This window comes from Lycorma delicatula, chromosome 1, assembly GCF_047948215.1.
Source record: "Lycorma delicatula isolate Av1 chromosome 1, ASM4794821v1, whole genome shotgun sequence".
NCBI lineage: Eukaryota > Metazoa > Arthropoda > Insecta > Hemiptera > Fulgoridae > Lycorma > Lycorma delicatula.
The window spans coordinates 252,632,510-252,657,263 of NC_134455.1; the positions used below are offsets into that span (position 1 = coordinate 252,632,510).

Here is a 24,754-nt window from a genome sequence, read left to right on the forward strand (position 1 = left end):
ATACATTTTGATTAGCTTTATTTGATAAGAAAGTGTTTTTGTTTTTTTGTTTTTTTCATTTTATTTATTTGTTTCATAAAAGCCAGTTAATTTATGCAAAAAATTTGGCTTTCTAAAATAAAATTAAAACTGTTTTTTATTGTAATATTTTTCATTAATTTATTACTGGATTTCTTAAATTAAGTTTGTCAGTGGTAGCTTTGCTGATAGTATAAAATTATTTTTTAATAAAATTCTTGAATGACTGACAATAAATTTAAAACAAAACATTTAACATTCCCTATTAATATCCATAACAGAGTAATATTCACTTATGTTTACATTGTATAATTTAAGAACGATATTGAACGCATTTTTTTAATGATGAAACGCTCTTTGTTCCCATTGTGCTTTGTATTAAATAACTTTCGCTGTGTTTGAGATTTCCAATTTATTATCGCAAATCTTCTAAGGTTAAATGATATTGAAATTCCTTTTGCATTTTTACATAGAACGAAAGAAATATACTCAATTAGATACATACTTATATATATATATATATATATATATATATATATATAGCGATCTGCAAATGAATCGGAATAAATAACCCAGTTAGTTATGATTAAATTGACTGTAACAATAGAGATGAAAGTCGCGCGTGAATCTTTGGAATCGAGTCTTATTGTCACTGAGGATAGAAGGAGGAGCCATAAGAAGAGAGTGAGAAGGTAATGTGATGTTGAATAGAAATGTGGAGAAGGGGAGGTGGATGACAGAGCAGACACAGGAGATTGGCTACTTCATGGTTTGCTCCAGTTCTTCGCACCTCATAACAGTCTGTTCGCATTTTTTCACATCTCACTGTTAAAATCCCAACAATATTCCTTCTCAACGAATTAACCTACTACAAAAAGAAGTCTGGAGTAAAAGGAGGGGATAATATATCGATATAAGTCGAGCATAGTCCTTGTGGAAAACGAGTTGAAAAGTTTTAGCTTCATGGTAAACATGCGGTCTGGATATTTCATTATAGTGTTATCGGCAGTGGCCAGTGCACAGGCGAGGACCATGTCTTCGCCTCATGTAGAAGTTGCCGGTAATAGCTTGGATGATAACAGAAATAAACAGAATTCAGAATCGTCGACTTCAAGTTTTTTAGCGGACATTCGTTTTCTTTATCGTTTATACGAGGAATGCAACGATTCGGACTTAAGCACATGTCTCAAGATGAAACTAGTTGTCGCTATGGATCGTGCAGCAAAATCCCTGAACACTCTCAAGATATTTGAAGGCGTCAGTTTTGTAAGGGATCCTAGCTATCCTCTAGAGACAACGAAGTCTGTGTTAGAAAACGAACTGGAAGCCGATCTTCCTCGTTCTCTTCAAGATCGAGAAGATACCCTCGATAAATTGATCGCCGATAAATTATATCAATTTTTTAAAACACACAGTCTTCAGTTTAAGCTGTTAGCGATCGATGATATCAAACGGAGTTTGAGTACAGAAGCAGAAGGTCAGTCTTATCACTATTTTTAATAAATAGAACAGATTAATACATTTTCTTATTCCAATAAAGTATTTGATTGGAAAATAGTATTTGTATCTAATTTTTATACTACTGTATAAATAAATAACGTTCAATAATCGTGTAAATTAGCATTTCTACGAGTATTTATTCATACATTTTGTAGAAAATATAGTTAATCTTCTATTACATTGATTTCTTTGGTTTCCTTTATTTTAATATTTTTGTAAAATATCTGAACTGTAAAATAATAAACCAAATTTCACATTTATCTTAAAATCAAAAAATAAATAAAAATTGAATAAATATCAAAGTTAGCAGTAGTGACAATATAAAAAGAAAACAGTAGTAACAATTATTAGACAATCTTGGCTTTATCGTGTCAGTGAGGTCATAATCACGTACAGAAAGCAAAATATGAAAATAAAGGATTTATAGAAATAAGGATTTATTACAATCACTAAAGTTACAAATTACAATACCATATTTGTAATCTAAAATTAATAAGAAACTTGGTTTTATTGATTAAAAATCATCTAAACTTTCACTACATTAGTAGATTACTAACTTGCACTACATTAGAATTATAATCTTCACCACTGATTTTCGTAGTAAAAAATTAAACAAAGCTACATTAAGAAAATAGATCTAGTTAAACATTTGTATTTTTTGTCTAATCCAAGAGTTAAGTTCAGATTAGAGTAATTTTTTTAATACTAAAAACTTTTAAAGCAATTTAACAATTAGTATTTAGCAGTTGTTGTCGACATTTTTAAACAATTCTAATCATAACAAGGATTCAGTTAAAATTAAGTTTTATTTTTAACAGAAAATCTGAAACACCACAAGTAAACACAAACATACAACACATATACAAAAAAAAAAATTCACAGTGTATTCAACCGTTATTCTCGTCAATAATTTACGATTACTGAACCAATAAAAAAAATTACTGCAACAACAATAGTTTCAAATTTAATGTTCAATTTTGAGAAAAAATTATTGAATGGCTTAATTAAATTTACAAAGTACAAGTAACTTTGGCCATCGAGTTGAATTCTCATTAACTGATGTATGACTTCGTTTTGGGATTTGGACTTTTTTCTTTTTATTATTTACTCAAAATCGAAAGCTTCCCATTTACTTGTTAAAAATTGTAATATATAAGGTAAGGTGTATGAGCAATATGTGCAGCGTTTTATTCCTCTATTTTTAAAATCTCAAGAGAGTCAAGTTATGTAGGTGTTTCATAGCTGTTAACATGGCTATGAAACACGCTGTTAATATGAAACATGGCTATCAAAATGGCGGATTTACATATATACACACATATATTTTAAGGGGTAAACTTATTATGTAAGCACCTACAGTCTAACCAAACACTTCTATTGATAAACATGAATTTTGTTACATTATATCTTACGTATTCTAAATTAAATAAAAGATTCCTTTTCTAAGCTAATAGGATTTTTCAAAATTCGTTAGAAATGAACAAGCGTTTAAACTGATTTCATGTGTATTCTCCAACTATATTCCTGAGAATAAGAAATCTTAAAGTTTAAAAAGAAGCCTCTGGAAATAATCTTATTCATCCAGGTAGATCTAACATATTTTAATAAACTAAACTTGTTGATTTCCGGCGTTGAGTGACAAGGCCTTCGCTACAGTCAATTCCTTTTCTTACCTTTATCTTGGTTAAACTTAAAAAAAAATTAAGAAAGTTTTTATCTATTAAAATATAAAATTCGATTATTAAAATTTATGTCCTAAACAACCGTTACATCTGTAGGAAACCTCGTACGTACGTACGTGCACAAAAGTACCTAAGAACGTGTTTGTTCATTTGAATTTTAGAAAAATTAGAAAATTTTCTGGGATTTGCATGTGTTGGAGAGAAAAATATTCTATTCGTTTTATGATATCCAAAATCTCATTCACATTAAACTACGTATCTGTTAAATCCATTTACATTGTTAAAGGTTTTACCAATACCTGCTTTCTCTGTTTTGGATTTCGATTTTATAAATTTGTTTCGTTTCTTGCCATGGTGATAGAAATAATTGATCTTAATTTTTTCATCGAAGCCTTCTTGTTTTAAGTGAAAACTTATGGACTATTCTACTGATAGCTTTTAAGGAAATCGTGTGATTTTAATCTACTTTTCTCCTGAAGTTATAAAAACTGATAGCTAGAATATTTGCTTACTTCTTTAGGAAAAAAACCATTTTTGGGGAATAGGCCCCCAAATCAAACAAACTGCGCCTAACTTAAATTTTTCCGTGAGTTTCATAATTTAATGCTTTTGAAACCTTACCCTCTAATGCATTCTAGTTAATGTATTCTATTTTTTTTATTTTTTAACGTTTTATTTTGTTTCTCCTCAAATTCGGCAAAGAAGTTTCTCATATATTTCTGCTTGAAGGTCTCCGTCTTATTGAAAAGTACAACTGTCTGCTCGTTTCCCTCCTAATAGTTATGAGAAGATAAGAGTATCTTCAGCTACATTAATACAAGACGACAAAAAAGAAAGGAAAACGAAGAGGCAACTACAAAAAAAAAATGTCGGTGGTGGGTTCACCAAAAAGCCTCAAGAAAAACGTATTCCAGTCCGGAATATGTACTGAATGGAAATACGAAGGGTCATTTTCATTTACCTTCCATTGTCACAAATAAATTTAATTTTCATACGCCGGATAATTTTCTTATGACCGGCCAGAAACCGGGTATTAATAGAAGCAAAAGCCGGAGTGAGATCCAGATTTTGTAGATCCACAACTCCAGATCCCACAGTACAATTTGCTCCACACCTCATTGGTAAAGAATACCGTCGGACTTCTCAAATTTTCTAATACCAAAATGGTAGGGCTATTCACATCGTATGAACTGAATAAAATCCCAATCTGGAGTTTCTAGAGACATTGAATGCAGCCAGCTGGTTATATAAGAAACCTGAGCCACTTACTCCAATTCACAACCATCAAATGATTGATTAAATTTGGCTGTCAAATGTTTGTGAAACATCAACTTCAAAAATATTAGCTGACCTTCACGTCAAAGGACCTCCTCCGTTTACCCAAGGCACCATCAAAGAAGAATTAGTGACCGTAGAAGAAGAGTAGCTAAATCACAGAAGACGACTGCCCACCCACAAAGAAATAGAGAGCTGCAGTTATGGTAAACCAAGGACCCTTCTCTCTGTGGTAACCTTGGTTTAGGAAAGGTAGAAGAAACCAACTTCTATATTTCAGGCTAGGAAAAGCCAGACCGTAGAGAATACCATGTTTAGCCGTCCAGAGCTGAGAGAGATAGCCGCTAGTAACTCTGCCTAAGACGAAAGAATGATTAAGTCTAGGAGGCGAAAAAATGCAACGCGAAAATTAGCTCCTGAGATTTAATAGAAGCGGATGTTGTCAAAAGGACAGGTATCCAAGCAAAGTCAAATGATCTGAAATTACCCATAACCGTGTTTCCGTGGCAACTATTACCTATACTATTCACCTGATAGCCTAAGTGATTGCACTTTAAACTGATAGCATCATCATTTTTTTGTGAAAGCATTTTTACACAAAAATTTCTGAAAAAATCTCTGCCATTAATTTCGGGAAGTGAAAAAGTAAACTGACCTTATAAAGCACATTAAAGGCCCATCTATAAATAAGAATTAGTGTCAGAAAGTGAGCCGCATGTAGTTTAATGTTAACTAATACATATTGTGTATATAATGTATTCGTGCAATGTGTTATATAATTTCTGTATAATGTTTTTTATGATTAATAGTTAACACCTTTCATTTAAGCAAGCCTTATTTAAGCAACCATAAAAATGAGTATGCCTATTTATTTATTTATTATTAGATAAAATTGGTCTATATTTATTTTTTTATTTCGAAATAACCAAACTGATTTTTTATATTCCATACCGCTGATAATGAATTGTGGATTGAATTTCTCGGTAAAACTGAAATTAATAACCTTTAAGAGTATTGTAGGTTATTAATAACCTTCAATACTCTTGAAGGTATTTTCATACATTTCTCCTACAACTTTTGCTTTTTTGCTAATGCAGACCCAAAGATAAGCGGTAAAAATTTGCATTATTTTTCAGTTTTTTTAATAATATGCATTAATAATTTATTTACATAAAGTGTGTGAACAAGTAAAATTAAATCTAACAAAACTAAAGGAGTACATAAAGATTAGATATTTTTCAGCCCTGATTATTTGTGTTAAAATATCACAAATCATTAAATCATTGGAGCTTTAAAACCCTAAATTACTTTCATAAAATTAGTTATTTAGATTATATATATATATAATATTAGAATGCTTGCACAGCTTTTAGTGTATGAGGTGGTAAATACAAAAAGAGAATTGATTGAAATTTCAACTAAAAAGGTGTAAATTATTGAAAGGATCAGTCATCCATAAGTTTAATAAAAATAAGTTAGATTAGAAGGTTAGAAACAAAGCGTAAACAAAATATGTGATAAGCTAATCCACGCATCCTCTTCCATTTTCATATGAATTACAAAAATCGTATAATCCATTTTTTTTATTTGTGGTGGTGATATGAAGTGTTTTTTGAAAAATTAAGGTTAACTTAAAACATGTGACGTTTGTGTATATATATATAGGTATAGGTATATATGAATATATATAGGTATAGGTTCACTACTGCGGAGAAAATCCGTCTGTAAATGAACCCGAATAATTTTAAAATTATGAAAACCTGAAAAAAGTTACCTTGTAGGTAAAACTAAAGATAAAGAAAATGACATAACATACAAGTGGTTTGAATGATTTAATAAAAAGGAAAATTAAATTCAAAGAATGTATGAGTTATATAGAGCAAGTTATTGAGTAATTATTAAAGTCAACCGTTTATTTAAAGTTTACAAAGAAATAATTCAAAATACTTTCATGATGTTTATACAGTAGCTGGTTATTCCAAGACAGAAGGATATAAAATTGAGACAAATTCGTAAAGAAAATGTTTTAAAAAACGTGTTCAGCAATGAGATTTGCATATATTTTAAAACAAACTTGAGAAGATTGAAGGTTTAGTAGAATTTCATAAAGAAAGAACTTAATTGATTGGCCAAAACTTTGAAACATCTTTTAAAAATTTACAATTTAGGATAATTAATGAAGATAAAAACATTATATTTCTATAGAAAGGTATAGAGAATTATTTAAACCGACCAATTAAAGCATTAAACCAGTTCAACTGATGAGAAAACCTGATTTGAAAAAAAATTTCTTTTCATTGTTGCATGATATAACCTGGCTGGATCAATTAAATATAATTAAAAATCATCTGGAATATTTGTATTTAAAATATTTGCGTCTATAAAAGAGTAATTAATTTTAGAATGAACAAACCATTTGATGCGTAATTAAACATTTAAAATTAGAATTTAAATAAAAAATCATTTTGGAGGTAGACTTTAAGAATTAGGATAAACTAAGACTGAATAAATAAAATTAACAATGATTTCTTAACAGTAAACATAAGAAAGTAAGTCACGTTGATGATGGATAAACCGATAACATTTCAATTATAAGAGAAGATATCTGAGAAAACGTAAAAGAAATTCAATAGCTTAAAAAACAAAAATATTAAATGTTTTACTGAACAATCCTTTTATTTTATATATTTTTTTTAAATATTCAACTAATATATAATAAATAACAGGTATTTTAATGGCTTAACAAACTTAATTTATAGCTGCAATAAATGTCATATTTAAAATGTAAAATAATCTCGATTCAATTGTGTTAAATTTTGTTTTTATTTACCTTTCAATATCTCTTTAATAAAATTATTATCATTTTTTTGTTTCTAATTTGAAAGGAAAAAGTAATTACTAATGAAAAATTATATTCTAATATAAAAACAAAAGATTTTTTTTGCGCAAAATTATTTGCACACAAAACCTGTAGCAATGTAATTATTTAGCACTAGACTATAATAGAAATAGTTTTATGTACAATGAAATAAAAAATTTAATTAAAAAAAAAAAAACTTTCAAGCAAACACAAAGGAAGATTAGGATATATTAGTGTTAGAGTAGTGAATTTCGTAATTGAAGTTTTGCGACGGACATAGAAAAATTGAAATTTGAAATGACTCTTCTGCCGAACTTAATTTAATGAAAGACTTATTGTTGTGGGAAATTTGTAGAGGGTTACATGCTGCTCTAACCAGACTACTTGTTCGAATACAGTCAGCTGTAAATTTTTGTCCCCATAACATCATCACCGTTGCATACTCATTAAAAATAAATATTTCTTCAAAGGAATAATTTTAACCCCGACGTAATTCAAGGCACAACTTTTCCACTAACTTCTTTAGTGTAACTAAATTTTTAAGAAATTGTGTTTAAGACTTGAAAAGTTCCTAATTATTATTCGGAGTGAAGATATAAAAATTTGTAAAGTTATTCAATCTAAATTCATGGAAAAAACATTCTTGCTGCTGTTACGTTAACAAATCACCAATTTAAATGCTAAAAAAGTACATTTTTTCCTCTTAATGTGAGTGTCCTAACTCACAAATGGCTAAATGTAATTAAAAAAATTTCATAGAATGATTAAAAGTGCATAGTGCAATAAAGAGGTGAAGATTAAAATTTTATTTTTAAATTGAAAATAGTCCTTTGTCCAAATATCGGGTTAGAAAATTAGTTAAAAATTTTTGCTAACTGAATCCATCTCACTTTTCTCATTTTAATTAATAAAATCTATAAATTTCATATGTCGCTGTCACAGACTTATTTTATTTTGATTTCCAAACAATATTTAACCAGACTGAACTTTGTACCATCATTTTTCTGTTTTATGTACGGTGTTTATTCATAAACATAGAGGTAAATCAATAAAAACAATTAGAATGAAAATTTTTTTTTTTTTGATTCATTCGTTCACTGTATCACCTTTTTTCCGAGTTTAAAAAAAACTCTTATAAATTCCCTAATTTAAATCATTTCATTAACCATGTAACCAATCCTCTGCTACCGATAACAAACAGAACAGTTGTAATTAATTAATTAATTTTTACTTTTTTCTTTTAGTCTGTTGATTCTAAATTAATTAGTTTCTAATTAGGTTGCGTCTAATTAGTTTCTTTTAAATACTATACCATACATGAATGTTTGAAAAAATAAGATGAAATTATTGGTTAATTACACGACGTCTTTTATTTTAAAACTATTGATAAAAAACACAAGAAAATAAACCTAATTTTTTCTGGGATATAGAAATTTTAAATATAGGACTTGAATATCCTAAAATGGGTTAATATACAACCTGAATTAGGTTTCAATATAACTTCTTTTGCGAAAATCTAAGGAATCCTGTTTTGCTTGGTTGAAGTGATTCCCAGGAGTAACAAATTTTGACCGACGATTTGTGTTTTATCTTAATAAAGTATAAAATTGTAAAACTTATAAAACGAAATTAACCTTAGTTTGATTATTGCTTTAATGTATTAACGAGTACCTTTGTTTTAAATTTAATTGGCTAGGTCGCTCCATTTTACATGAAACACACTCATATGGACGAGTCCATTTCCCCTAAGGAAGTTGTTCTCGGTAAGGATATTTTAGTCTTCCTTAAACATGCTTTAATACCTTTACATAGTTTCTTTGAAAGTCGGTCAAGTTACTTTGGTTTCAGGTAGCAGATTCAATATGTTAGGAAAGCACGATTTTTAGGAATTCGATTACAAAGGAATTTTCCTTTGTAATCGAATTCCAGTTTTGAATTTGTAAACTAAGTAAATTTTTAAAAACTTTTATAGATTATCTTTATATTTTATTTTGTGGTAAATCTGATGTTAAATAAGTTTAAGGTGACGAATATTCCAAATATATATTCCAAAAGTATATTCTGGGAAATAAATCTAATGATTAAGGTTAGAGTCTCCCTTAAAATGCTTTGAGATGCTCTTCGGTTTTGAATACATTGTTCAAAGGTGTTTGAGTAACATTATTTTTAAAATTCACTACGAAAAAAGTGCTATTTGCCGGTTTTTTCTTTCTCTGTTTATTCTCCAGAAGCATAGTCAGGTATTACTTCATAGGATGATATGTATGAGTGAAAATGAAGTGTAGTCTTGTACAGTCTCAGGTTGACCCTTTTTTGAGATGTGTAGTTAATTGAAAACCCAACCACCAAAGAACACCGGTATCCACAATTTAGTATTCAAATCCGTAAAAAAGTAACTGCCTTTACTAGGATTTGAGCCTTACAACTCTCTTCGAAATCAGCTGATTTCGAAGTCGAGAGTTCTAAGGTACTTGTCTTAAATCGAATTATCTTTTTAAAGTTAGCTTCAGCTTCGAATATTCTTTGAAAAGATTAATTAAAACGTAGGAAATTCATTGTATTGTACTTCGTGTCATAGTTGTCAAAAACATGTAAGTGTATTGCTTAAAATAGATTGGGTAATATATTTGTAATAAAAGAAATTGTAAAGAAAATAAAACTTAAGTTGAAGGTTTTTCCAATAATTTGTCCGAATTACTTTAGAATCCTGTTTTTATGATAAAGCTACGAGTATAACATTCAAGGAGTAAATATTTTTTATTCTATTTACCACGTTAAACTAAGTGTCGGTATTGTTATGAAAGGAGCATTGTTGTCAGGTACACGTTCTACAGTGCGTTATAAATTAAAAACATATGGTTTAATTTTAAAAACCTAATAAATAATTACAGTAGTATATTTATATTTTAACAATAACAAAATGAATAATTCAAAGAAATCTACATTGGAAAGTATATATCTGTTTGTATCTAAAACGTGAAAAATAAAAACAAAGAAAAACTTAACTAAATAAATTACAATACTGATTTAACTACAGCAGAACTGACTAACAATAACGAAAAAATTCTTAAGGATAGTTACTTAGTCAAAAGAAATTAATTTAACAAATCAACTACGTAATATCGAATACAATATCACAAGTTTATGTTTTTAAAGGTCTCTATTGATTTTCAGATAGTCGCGATTGTTACGAATACGCATCACACAAAAGTAAATATATCATTATTTTAAAATAAAGATAAAAAATATCAAAAAAATAATTCCTTTGATTTATTAGTTTTGATAATTTCTATTCACAGTTGATTAATAAAATAGAAAATAAGACTTATCGAAACCAATTTAAAAAAATATAATATAAATCTAAAAGCCATCCGATTAATACTTTATTAATTTAATGGTTTTTAAGTGTTTTTATTTAAAAAAAACATACATATAAATATTTTTTCATTACAAGTTATTGGATCTTCTCTGACAAAAAGTTTTTTTTTTAATTCCACTTGAACATTAAGAGATAGACGAAATAACTGAAACAACTTTCACTCAGGTTAGACAAGTCTAACCTCCATGTTTTCTAATCAAATTAGAGATCTTAACTTTACCAGCGGACCTCTTTGAAATACTTCCTTTTCAACACTTCATGGAATATATGTTATAAGTTTTCAGTTTTCTCATGAATGATTAATATCATCATTAGAAACTCCAAACGCAGTACTACTACGACAGTCGGTGCATTTTGTTAGGAAAGTTTTAGATAGGATACCTTATTTCAATCCTACATTTAGTACCGAGTGAATATATTAAAAGTAAATTATTATCAGATAATTTTTAACGTACGTGAGATTTCTATTATCACCTAATTAATCTTTTGTATGCTCTAATTATTAAATAACAGTAAGGTTTATTATAACAATAATTTTACTGTAACGGTTACACCGATGCAATAGTTTTGTACAATTTTTCATGACATAATTTTTCTCTCGATAAACATGTCGGTTGTATGATATTTGAACTTTTACTCACGTACCGTCTGCCGTTCTCAACTTTGAGGATCAAAACAGAAATATACAAATCACAATTTAAGAAAAAATTCAATGTGATGATAAAAATGTATGAAAAACCCGAGCATGACTGAACTATTTTTACGTAAAAAGAATATCCTAATAACTGACCTAGCTCGGTAAAAGCAAGTTTGAGGACGGTGACGGTGACAAGTATGACGATCGTTCGTCCGATCATACGCACGGATTAATTCTCCATTTCTTTTAATATTTAATCGATTTATCACGGACTTTTTGCCACGGTCAATGAGGTCAGTGGATTTAAGTTTCCCCACGTTCTTGCATTTATAGTTTCACTATATATACACTTCTACAAACGATTAAATTTCATAAAATCGAAGTTGTAAAGAAAAATATGCAACCTAAAAATAATGAATGAGGTTTATCTAGAGTTTTTAGTTATTAAATTTATATATTAGAATAAATTGACAAAATATTATAATTAGGAATATTTTAAACCTGTAAAGCAAGTTATCATTTTTGAAGAGATCTTTTTAAATACTATGTTTGGACTCTGTTTTTACGGTGTTACATTGTTGTTAAAAGTTAAAACGCGTAAACGTGTATTCTATTTACTGATTAATTTAATAATAGTATTCAAGTTAAAAGAAATTAAAAAAAAAAATACGTCCCTTCTTATTTACAACGGTGTATTAATAAGAAATTTACGAGCGGGATTTTTTAATATTTTTTATACTAGCTAAATTTTTAATACTATCTTTCACCTATTGCTTATTTGTAGATACCTCATCCTACCTCTCTCCTTTTTTTTTTCGTTTAGCCTCCGGAACCACCGTAAGGTGTTACTTTAGAGGATGATATGTATGAAGTGTAGTGTTGTACAGTCTCAGTTCGACCATTCCTGACTGAAATACGTGTTAATTGAAACCCAACCACCAACGAACGACGGTTTCCACGGTCCAGTATTCAAATCCGTATAGAATAACTGCCTTTACTAGGATTTGAACCTTAGAATTCTCGACTTCGAAATCAGCTGATTTGCGATGACGAGTTAACCACTAGACCAGGCCGACGGGCTACCTCATCCTACCTAACCGATCACATTCAAACTCGTTTTTCCCTCTATTTTACTGCCAAAATTATTTTTTCAATCTATTATTTCGTGATTATTTTTTTAAGAATACTACTGAAATGAAACTTTTTGCCAGCAGATTGCCAGTTTATTTTGATGATAATTTTTTTTAATAAACGTCTTAATGAGCCAATTTTTGAAATATAATAGCAATTGAATACGAGGTACATGCCCATCAGCCTGAAAAAAGTGATCATGAATTTCCATTTTTTAAAATAAATTCGTGTCCAAAGTTTCATATCTGTTATATTGGGACTTACAGTTTAGTCTTAATTATTATTATTATTACAGAGATAAGTGGAATGAGCTTCAAAACTCTTCACCAATAAAGTTAATTTTGTATTCCCAAGGCAAGTCTAACGGTCTAATTGCATGTCTCTTATAAGTACCAGTTCTCTTTAGATCAGAAATTTCAGCTCCCATATCTGGAGGAAACAATGTAGATTTTGGCGTTCCAAAAATTTCTATTCCAAATTACTTCATTTCTGATTTAGTGCAGTTAAAGCGTATGAAAACTGTTTTGTATTAATTCTGTTTTCATTGATGAGAATTATTACGACCATAAAAATCATTGAACTTCAATCATAATTATGAATAAGTTTATGTATTACATACTTAAAATTAAATAGATCTGAATGAACGAGGCTTATTTTCCTAAAGTCCATCCGAAATCAAAATTACTAAGAAGATTATGATCAAAACAATAATATTCTTACGGCCTACCTTGGAAAATTTTTAAATGTTACGGCTTTTGAAATTTTTAAATGTTTATGAAAAGTTACATTTTTAAGCTAAACAACACGTTATATTATTCCAAACGAAAATGGCTCACTCATTTTTCATATGCAATTACGTTTATTTCAGTGCAAAAAATAATATGACAGAATTGAAACGATTCAGCTAAACAAGTGATAAATATTAAAAAACACGACTGCCAAAAAAACATTGCTTTTAATGTAGGATAATTAAAGAGCGTACAGGTGACAATTTTGTATATAGTATTTGTATATACCTATTTTTTCCAAATATTTTAAATTTATTTAAACATATATATATATATATAGCCTACGACACTCCCGGTAACGTAAGGATTCCAATGTGGGATCATATATCTAAATATGTTCAGATGTTGAACTGCCACGGTGGAATAAACATACATACATACACCCTAGAGTACATTAAACTCCTTTTTGAGTAGTCGTGTAAAAAGTAATGATTAACGACTAATGTTTGCCGCAAAAATTTTCTTTTGAATTTTACGTAAATCATATATTAAATTGAAATAATAAAAAAAAATTGTACCATATATCTCGGTCTTAGACGGATTAAAAGAAGGGGGCTCAGTTTTGAATTGACAGTCTATAAGTCTCATGCGTACTGTTCAGATGTTATTACTGTTCGGTAATTAAGTCAGATAAGTGCGGTGGATGCAACAAAAACACCTCAACACAAATTAAGGGAAGAGCTGGTTAAGAATAGTGATTGTTCAGAGCAGTCGTCAATGTAATAAAAGAGTGTTTTTGAAATGATATCTTACGCCGCCAAAGTTTGGACCAACAAATTGCAATTAAACTAAAGCGCTATTGTAAATCCAGAAGCTGCTTATCGTATGTGCTGATGTATTTAATACTTATTTCTAACAGCTACCACTCTACTGGAGCAAGCTTTTATAACGAGTCTATCGGAAAATTTACAACGACTACTTTGTGAAAATTGTGAAACGTCAGCAGTTTAACGTGTTCTGCTAATGCCTCAATATTACTAAAATGCTTCTGCTGTAGCTAGAAATGGGCGCCTAAATTTCGTTATTGATATCTGCTATATGCTGCCCTGAAAACTACTTTATATCCTTGTTTCAGAAGCAAGGAAAAATTATGAGACTTCACCAAAAGTAAAGTTTACGAACTAACTATTTCAACAGCATAGTAAAATTTTCAAGAAATCAATTTTACTGTGTTACAAGAATTTATCATTTCGCAAAGACCCAACTGCGAGCAACATAATATTGTCATTTTCATGTTTAACAATAATATCCAGTGTTATTCATTATTATTAACAATAATAGCAGTGTTACATTCATTTGAAAATCACAATGAAATGTTTTTATTCGTGTTTAGATTTGGATAGTTACACTTCACGAGGTAAATAATTTTTTTACCGCCTAACGAGAACTTTTTAATCCTTTCAAATAATATCTTCTGGTATAGATACAGTTTTACTCTCAATAACGCGAATAATGTTGACTGAATTGAGATTTTATGATACATCAGCAATGAATATTTAGAAAGCAAAAGGGCCGAGAACATTTTCTGGGGCACCTGTATTCTAATTCTTGAAGTAAGGGCCTATAATTTATACAGATTTTCATATCAGAATATGAAACTTTGACTGTTTGTTTAAGGTTGATCAGTACGACTTAGGTATTTAGATCCGTAAAAGTGGATTTAGAGAATTTTTAGATAGTATCATACATCACAATAAAAAACACGTTTGGAAGATAACACATGAATCTGTAGAAAACCTGAAAAACATCAATTCAGCTTTGATTTTCAAAAAAAGTGAACCGTTAATAATTTACCGGTTAAAATAATACATATTAGCTTTATGTATGGTAAAACAATTATATCTTATAGAATGAAATTGTTTAATATATAAGGGTTAAGTAATGTATCTTAATTAAAAAATGTATAATACTTATAACAAACAGAAACTTCCTTATTTTAATAAAATTTTTCTTCGTATATCTCCTCATTAATGTATTTGTATTTTTGCTTGATGTATGTACAATAAAAATTGCGTCGAAACTAGAATGAAAAATTACATTCCACAGTATTAATTAAACTTTATTAGATGAAGTTATTCTTTCTACTTAAAATGTTGTTCTCTTCAACTTTAAATAATTGATTCAATTACATTTTCTCCTAAAAATAATTTTAATATAGTTTTTGTTTTACTTCGCCTATACTCGTGTAACAATTAAAATAAACTTTAACTTTACGGTTGTTGTTTTATTTTCATTTAATTTTTAACCGCTTGTTTAATGATTTTTATACCTTCATATTTTCTTTTTATTCCGCTTTTATTCAATGACATGAAACCAGAAAATTACCTTTTAACCTTTCACTAATTGTAAATGGTTTTTATTAAGTCATTTTAATAATAATGCAAAACATGAAATCTTAAAAATTCTTACGTTTGTTTTTCCTCATATATGAGGTATTCTTCCTTCATTTGAGTATTATCAAGTTTACAAAAATTTGATTGGTAACTGTATACCGAAATTCTGTTAAGAAAAAGACATTGTAAATTAATATTTTATCCGACTTCTGACAGGAATTTATTTGTCATATGAAATGATTTTAGTGCATGAACTCTGTATGTATATCGTAAAGAAACATTTTTTTTTTTTTTTGGGAGTCAGCAATAACTGAACCATGACTAACACAATGATTGAAAATTATCAATGATCGATTCGCGACAATAGCAGTACATCACACCTTTTCCTAATTCCATGCACGAGGACTAATTGCGGTATATTATATTATTTACATGCGCGGAAAATTTGATAACATTTAAAAAAAATAACTTACTACAGAATATAAAATATGGGTTACTGAATAATTATGGATAAAATGAAAATAATTCAATTCTGGTATTTCTTTTTCCAAAAAGAAAAAAAAATTAACTCATAAGCATTCTATTAATTCAATTACTATTTCGTAGAATTTACTTGTTAGTCGTAATAACTATAAAAGATAGAAATTCTGTTATTCAATAATAGAAAATTAAACCATAATTAAATGACAATAATGTATTAATATGATTCTGCCTTTCTTTAGGTAGCAATGCGGTCATTTTTTGAAACGATAAGCCTAATGTAAATATAACATAGCCAGCCACATTACGGTCCTAATCTGGCACTTGCCTTATATTAAAAAACTATTAATTTAGCCCACCACTTTTTTTAATAACACTTTCCTCTTTAATTTGAAATTTATATATTTTTTAATGAACAATCTAGTAACAAAAAGTTTCTCTAAGAAGCTTCTGAGTAAATTTTTTTAGCTCATATTTTACTACTATTTCATCACATCATCGTTTATCCAGGAAACCCTAATATTATATTTGATGAGAAAAACTTCTCAACAGCTAGATGTAATTCTGGAGTTATAAGAATTAAGTTCAGAATAAATAAGTTCAAAATAGGATTAAGTTCAGTAAGTAAGACTACGTAGTAGTGGTTATAGGTCTGGTCTTTTAACAATTGCAATAAAAATTTCTGATGGGCTGGTCCATGGTAAATTATTAAGGTCCATGGTAAATTATTCTTGTATCATACCAAAGTTAGAAGAAATATTTCTTTGTGTATAAACGAACGGAGCTGTAATAGAAATTACGGTAACTAAATATTCATAAAATAACGATATTATGGTAGCTAAATTAGTAAACGGTTTGACGTACACGATCTATGAAGATAGATAATGCAGTCAACTGAGAGAGAAGTAATTGAAGTACTTAAACCTTTTTCTTTAAAATTTCTAGTAATGTTAAGAATGATGTAGCAGATAGGGGCAGGGGTAGGACTAAAAATAAGAGATAGGATGAGGCGACTGAAATAGATTAAAGGTAAATGTCAGTAATCAATAACAAATTTTAGTTATGATGGATTTTTTTACAAATAGTGAAGTATGTCAATCTTATTTCATTTGCTCTATTTCGGGTTACAACATTGTCATTCTCTACAAAACATATGTAAAAATAAAAGAGAACAGACGCAAGCGAATCGAATTTTTCTTCAATTTTTACTTTCCCGGACAATCTGTGCCTAGAGTTTCTTGGCGGAGGGAGTTTTGAGGTTAGGTGTAAACTTATTGTAGAGAATTATTGAGTTTACTTAAATGTTGGGGGATCTTACACGGATCGATATTTGGGTAAGCGGTAAATTACAAATCCAAGTACCTTTTCGATGGTAATGACACCAAGTAGGAAGAACTATTTGGAATAACTAGAATATCTTCCAGAAATGTATAAAAAAAAATTATAATTACCAGATTATAACAGTTTAATTTTAAAGGCGGAATAGCTGATTTGCCTACAACTCCAAAGGAGAAAAAGCTTAAAGATTATTCTAATAGGAAAAAATGCACAAAAAATTTTATTTTAAATTTAAACCTGCTATGTTAGTTTAGTAGTTAAACTTGTCATCGCGAAATAAGCTGATTTTCGAAGTCGAGAGTTCTAATACTTCAGAGGATGATATGTATGAGTTTAAGTGAAGTTTAATCTTGTACAGTCTCAGGTCAACCATTTCTGAGATGTGTAGTTAACTGAAGCCCAACCACCAAAGAATACCGGTATCCACGATCTAGTATTCAAATCCGTGTAAAAGTAACTGCCTATACTAGGATTTTAACGTGGACTCTCGACTTCGAAATCAGCTAATTTGTGAAGACGCGTTTACCACTAGGTCAAACCGGTGGGTTCTTTGGTGGTTGGGTTTCAATTAACTACACGTCTCACGTCTCAGGAGTGGTCGCCTAAGTTTGTTCAAGACTACACGTTAACCGGTACATTTACACTTACGTGCCAGATTGTGTAGAGATGCCTGGCATCTCTGCAGAGTATTGTTGCCATCATGTCACTGCCCTATTACGCTGTAACCTTGTATTAAATAAATAAATAATAAAAAGGAGTAAACGGACATGTATGGTAATTTCAACTAGATTGTAGGGAATGAGAGTACAGAGAGAAAGGAAAACGGGAAGTCACGTATATTGACAATAGGGTTTGTCAATGATAGACGGTTTAAATGTTATTGGGAATTTCATTGTAGTGACGCATAATTTTACTTGATTACGTGCCAATTGAATGGAAGGTAATGGCAGGAGTTATTGAATATCTTCAATATTCAATATTGGTTAAAGTTTAAGTATTTTTACCAGTTAAAATGTTAAAATACGACAAAGTGAATTTAAAATGTAAATTTCGCTTAAAATTGTACACGATAAAGTGATATTAAAAGCAAGAATTTTGATACTACAAATAAAAGAATAACCGTTAGGCTCACAGAAGGGTAAATTGTTTCTTTAACTTAGCTAAGTATTTAGACATGGAGAAAGGATTAAGAATAAATATTAGTAATGGATCTATTACACATGTCATACGTGATTTGCGTTACGCAATATCCACTATTTGGCCTCAATTTTAATACGATAACCACAACCAGTGATAAAGACTGTTTATTTTTATACATATGTGTTAGGTGCCCGCCCTTTATTGATAGGCCTGTCAGACTGATAGGCCGTAATAACCCGATAATTATAATTAGGAAAAAAAGGCTATAACAAACATATTCTTTTGCATTTTGAATTTTTGTTATTCTGATATGAAAATTTCTTTCAAATGAGTAGCAGTAACTGAAATCTCAATGAAAATATTTATAAACTGCAAATGTTTTATTAATCTATTGAACAATAAAAGTTTTTTTTTTTTTTCTCAATAACAATTATAATTACAATCGGCTCTCCTGCGGAGCCATAAGTTTCCTGACAAAAACACGTGATAAGAAGGTCCTTAAGGAACCCCCAAAATAAATAATACACAATAAACAGTTCCAAGCAAACGTAAAGTCAAATATGAAATTCCACGCTCAGTCATAAATCACAATCCAATAATTTCAGCACCATATTAGTCCACAAAACAAACATTAATAACAAATAATAAAAAAATAAAGAGAAGTAACAAGAAATTAGATACGACACCACTAAACTTGACGGTGTTAGATTCCAAATTATTACGCAGACCCTAAGTTGAGCACATGGGTTCGTTCAACCGTCGGACGTCTCTGCTGTTATCAAGTAGATTAATTGCAAAGTGGTTTACATGATTCTCAAGCCTCTGCAGGTATTTGGCATTGCGCTGTCGTGCAATCTCGCGAACCGATGGAAGCTCCAGATAATCCTGAATCTCATCATTCCGCGTGAAACACGGAGCTTCGGCAATTACCCTCGCTACTTTGTTCTGAAATCGTTTTTCCACATTACTAGTACTAGCCGTTCCCCAGAATTCCACACCGTAAGTCCATATTAGGGGCAGGATAGTCTTGTAAATTAAGATCTTGTTTGATAATGTGAGGCCTGAGTTCCTCCGTAGCAGCCAATGAAGTTCCCTGTACCATGCGTTTAGCTGTTTCCTCTTCATCCTCACGTGACACTTCCAGGTCAAACGCTGATTCAGGTGAAATCCCAGATACTGCACAGTCACTATTTTCGGGATAAAAACACCATCGACGTACACACCGGGGCAGTCACCTCTCCGCATGGCAAATATGACGTGCCTCGACTTACCCTGATTAACTTTAATCCTCCACTTTTTCTGTCACACGCACACACGATCCAGCGCCATTTGTAGTGTCTGCGAAGCTAGGCCAGGATTTTCGTTAACGGCCAGGATAGCAGTGTCATCAGCGAACGTGGCGACGAAGCAATCATCCAGGACCGGAATATCCGCAGCGAATATGGAATACAACACAGGGCTCAGCACAGAGCTCTGAGGGACACCCGATCCAATCTCAAAGGACCTTGAAAACTCGTCATTACATTTCATCTGAGCCTTCCAGTTAGAATCGCGGTTCGACCATGCGCCCTCCCATCTGGGTGATTCGTCACATACAAGAATAACCGTGAAGCCTGATGTAGTTCCGGTCAGTAAAGTGGGTTTCCGATATCAAAATGACGTCCAGGGAGTTTGAAACTCCCATAACTCCTAGCTCCTCACGCCTAGATAGTAGGCAGTTAACGTTTCATGCAGCGATTCGTAAAAATCTGGACATCAACAGATTTTAGAAAGCACCTGGGTGAGCAATGCTGTTAGAATCCCAATCTGTTGAACCAGGAAGTCTATATTTGATGAACGCCTGTCCAGCTTGTCCACACTGGCCTCACTAGCACGCCCAGCTGCCGCATCATACGTTTTACGGAGAGATTCAGGCTCTCGTTGACTGTCCTCGGCACCCAAGACCCAACGAAGGGAAGTTCTTATCATCAAGCGCTGGGCCGGCCACCATGCGGCTAGCGGGTTCTATACTTGGAGCAAGTTGCGAGTTTCAATTCGCCTTTCGCCTACGCTTCCTCTCCAATATCTCTTGATATATTCTACAGCCTCGGTAATTTCCCGGATGGTCGGACTGACACAAGGCGCAGGTTGCAGGAGTGCTCCTGTCTTTTCTAGGACAGTCAGCTATTCGATGGCCCTTCCCACATTTCATGCAGCGGAAAGACCTTATACAATTGTTCTTAGTGTGCCCATATTGCTGACACCTCATGTATTGCACGAGGCATGTAGGCTTCGTGGGTCTCGAATGACACCCTGCAATTGGCAATGTAGTCCAATGCAAAAATGGTCTTATTGTTCTCCTGTGGCTCCAGGTTCACGAAGAAAGTCTATGTGGGTTCCTTAGTTATCCTGTGGCGTGGATTTATCAAGTCCTTCACCCGATGCCCATGGCCTTCGATTTCGTCTTTTATCATCTCCAGTGGAATAGAGTGGTGCAGGTTTCTGATTACAACACGAAAGGTTCGTTGATTCTTCCTTGTGAAAGTATGACCTACCAGACGGTGCTCTCAAACAACATGTATAAAATTTCTGTACCCCTCGATGTCCCTAGAGATTCTTCTCAGCTGCTTACCTCCAACCAGTCGAATGCTGTAATCACTCTTGCACACGGCTGCTTCCAGCAGCTCATACCACTTCAGCACGTCTTTAATCCGTAAAGCCCAATCGGAGGAGGCTTGACTGGCTCAGGTTGGTTCACAACTTCCGTATCCTCTAGTGGAAGGCCACTAAACTTATTTGATAGTGGTAAGTCGGCATTGCTAGGACTACGACTCACTGTTTTCCTCCTTGGCACAGGTATCGTCCTCCACTGATTAGTAGTAGGCTGGGACTCCATGGTTACACTCTCGTTATCACTCGACGCACCTGACAGATTGTTCGCCAAGTCGTTTCTAATAAGCTTCCTGCACTCAGCCCTCCTCGGGTCCCTATCCAACGACGGTAGCGGACCACGTTTCCTGGATGGTACACGATAACCTACAATATCAGATGACCCCTCGTCAGCCATATCTGCCGAAGGCAGTTGATCCATATCGTGCAAGAACTAAGCGTACATAAACATAAACTTGAAACCATAAAAAGTAAACAAAAAAATAAGCAAAAAGTAAACAAAACAGTAAACAAACAATGAACACTCCTTATCAACGGAGCAGCGGAACGAATGAACAACCAAGATTTCATGAAAGAAAAAAAATTATAATAAAACTTACACCTAATGATAATTAACATTCAAAACACAACCACAATTATAAAACAGAACGAACACAACTCAATATAACAGAAAAACAAATTCTAGGTAGGAACACTAACATAAGAGAATTTCAATTGTTGAATTCTATTGTTGAACAATAAAAATTAAAAAAAAAATGGAATATGAATATGAAATTAACAATTGATTAATTCATTAAATATTAATTCATTACAAATCAATCATGAGAAAGATTATGAATGTAAATCAGGAATTTTAAAAATAGTTATTTAATAATTTATAAATACATAGCATAAAAAAATACGTTCCCTGAGAAATATCAAACTTCAGATTAGTGGGAAAAGGAAAGCCAGATCCGATATTTCCACAAATATTTTTCAAGTTCCTGGAATACATCCTATTTAAAAAAAAAATGATTGCTTATGAAGAACTTGCTCAGTTATGCCAGTTCTTAAAGATGAAACGGTTAGGCTTTAGGCTTTTTAGTATTCATTTTTAATAGTGAGAGACTGCAACTAGAACTTAAAAGCGTTGATCTTGATGGGGAAATAAAATTCACTGGAGCGAATAAAAAATCTTTGTGAATGATTTATTAGTGTAAAATTACAGCTGATCAATTTAGCTTTTGTAATGACCAGGTATCTGTTCACATTTGCGAGCGTGCTTGTACGTTTGAACGCGTTCAGATGTGAGTCTTTGTGGTGGAGAAATAATTAACGTAGTTTGAATTATTCTCAAAAAATTGTTCAGAGATTCCTCGCAAAGATAAAAAATCGATTTAAAGTTGGATTATCTACTGCAAAAACACCCATTTAAAAATTTGAAATTTAAAAAATGGGTGTTAAATCAAATTTAACTCAACATGTTTACTAACCGTTAAACTGCAGGTTCTATACCATATACTAATCTTTCAATGATGTAGAACTAGGCTATTTACAATTTCACACTTCATGGTTAAAAGAGAAGAAATATCAGTTACATCATAATTTCACAAAAATGGATTTTTGACCCAATTTTTTCATTAATAATCATATCAATTTTAATTTTTAAATTAAACAATTTTATAATATATTTAATCAGTAAATTTTTTCATTATTTTCATATTGTTTAAAAATCTGTTTTATTAATATGGTGTATGGTCTAACACCATGCAATACAAATATATAAATAATGCAGGCCTTATTTCATCTACAAAACAATATACATACCAACTGTAGAGTTTTTAGTAGAAGGCGAATCAGTATGTAGTAATCTTCACGAAGTCGAATTTTTTTGATGAGGTAAAATTTTGAGTTTTTTTTTAAATGTTTAATTTCCCTTAAAATTTAAAAGAATACAATTTAAATAAAATAGAAAGAAAAATAAAATAAATAAACTGATATAATAAATGATGATTAACAGAACTTATGAACACTTGTGATGGTTTAGAATTTTTATAAAAGGACCTGAACCAGAACTGTAAAATCCTGTCCATTTTCCCATACAAAAATTCATGAACAAATTCAATATTTTATAAAATGATATTATTAAAGTAACATATTATATTAGCATAATATACAAGTGGGGCGTTAATCCAAAATAATATCGAAGTATATTTTAATGAAATATTAAATACATCAAGAAAAGTTACAAAATTTAGTGTTACTGTGGTTCTAATCTCTTGGGCAAAATAAATTGTAAACATACATACATACACTAATTTTTTCTCAAGGAGTTTTCCCTCGCTCATTCTCAGTTCCTCGCTCATTCTGGTGAGCATAGATATCTGCCAGACAAAATAATCTGTAGCCAGTATTATATTGGCAAGAAGACTGCCAATATATCACTAATCAATATATCAACATATTCTCAAATATTGGCAAGGTTATTAACAATAGAGTGCACATCACTCCTAATAATAGAAGTAAAGGTATGTACTTTACTGAAGAATCGTCAAACAATAAAACAGTAAACATATTACTTTAATTTTGTATCACAAAGTACTTTAATTAAACATTTAAAATTACTTTAAAAATTAACTGAGAAATTACTGAGAACTTAGTTTCCCACCAAATCTTAATATTTGATTGAAAATTCCTAATTCATACCTACAAAACGTACACAATCTGAAGCTACTTAATTACAAGAATGACATTTGTAAGCACAGAATTTTTTTAAATCGTTTACTTAAAAATAAAAGGCAAATGATTATGTACAAATAATCTACTAACAAAATAATATACAGTACAATAAAAAAACAGTTTTTTATTAAATAATGATACATCAACACAGTTAAGTTTAAAACTGATAACTTTAAATAATTAAATATTAGACTGAACTTGGAATAATTAATTTTTGTGTAATGTTTAATTTTCGCATTGTATAAGTAATTTTGCTAAAAGCGAAGTTAATTTTTTGTGTAGAAATGTTATAATTAAACAAAAAGTTTTTTTTTTCAGGTGGTCGAGCCAAAAGAAAAGGAATGCACTCTCTCATGCTTTTGTCTATGATGCTCGGAGGCACTTTACTGCCACTTAAATTTGGTGCTTTAGCTCTATTAGCTGGAAAAGCATTGATCATCAGTAAATTGGCGCTCGCTTTGGCTGCTATAATAGGTTTGAAAAAATTGGTTGGCGGAGGCGGAGGAGGACATGAAACTTCATATCAAGTCGTCACCGTGCCGAGTCACGGACACGGAGGTGGACATTACAAAAGAAGTGTAGTTGATGGGGCTGATTTAGCTTACAGAGCGTTTGCTCCTGTTACCCCTTCGTAACCTAAGTTATATTTGATAATATTCTGTATTACATTATGATAGATACTGAAAGAGAAATTAATAGATATAATGAAATCAGGTCTACGAGCACGAACAAATAATTTTTCGGTAGTGCAATAACTGAGAACAGTAACGATGATGATGAGACCGTCTCTTTTTTTCTGATGCAGCGTTTTAATTTAAGAGTACTT

The 24,754-nt window shown here is 30.9% G+C and overlaps 1 protein-coding gene across 1 annotated transcript; it reads left to right on the plus strand.

Moving 5' to 3' along the window:
• The first annotated feature begins 990 nt into the window (after positions 1-990).
• On the plus strand, positions 991-24,563 carry Osi8 (Osiris 8). Its single transcript, XM_075354355.1, has 2 exons — positions 991-1,495; positions 24,247-24,563. The coding sequence occupies exons 1-2, from the start codon at positions 991-993 to the stop codon at positions 24,561-24,563; spliced, it is 822 nt and encodes a 273-aa protein (XP_075210470.1).
• The last annotated feature ends 191 nt before the right edge of the window (positions 24,564-24,754 follow it).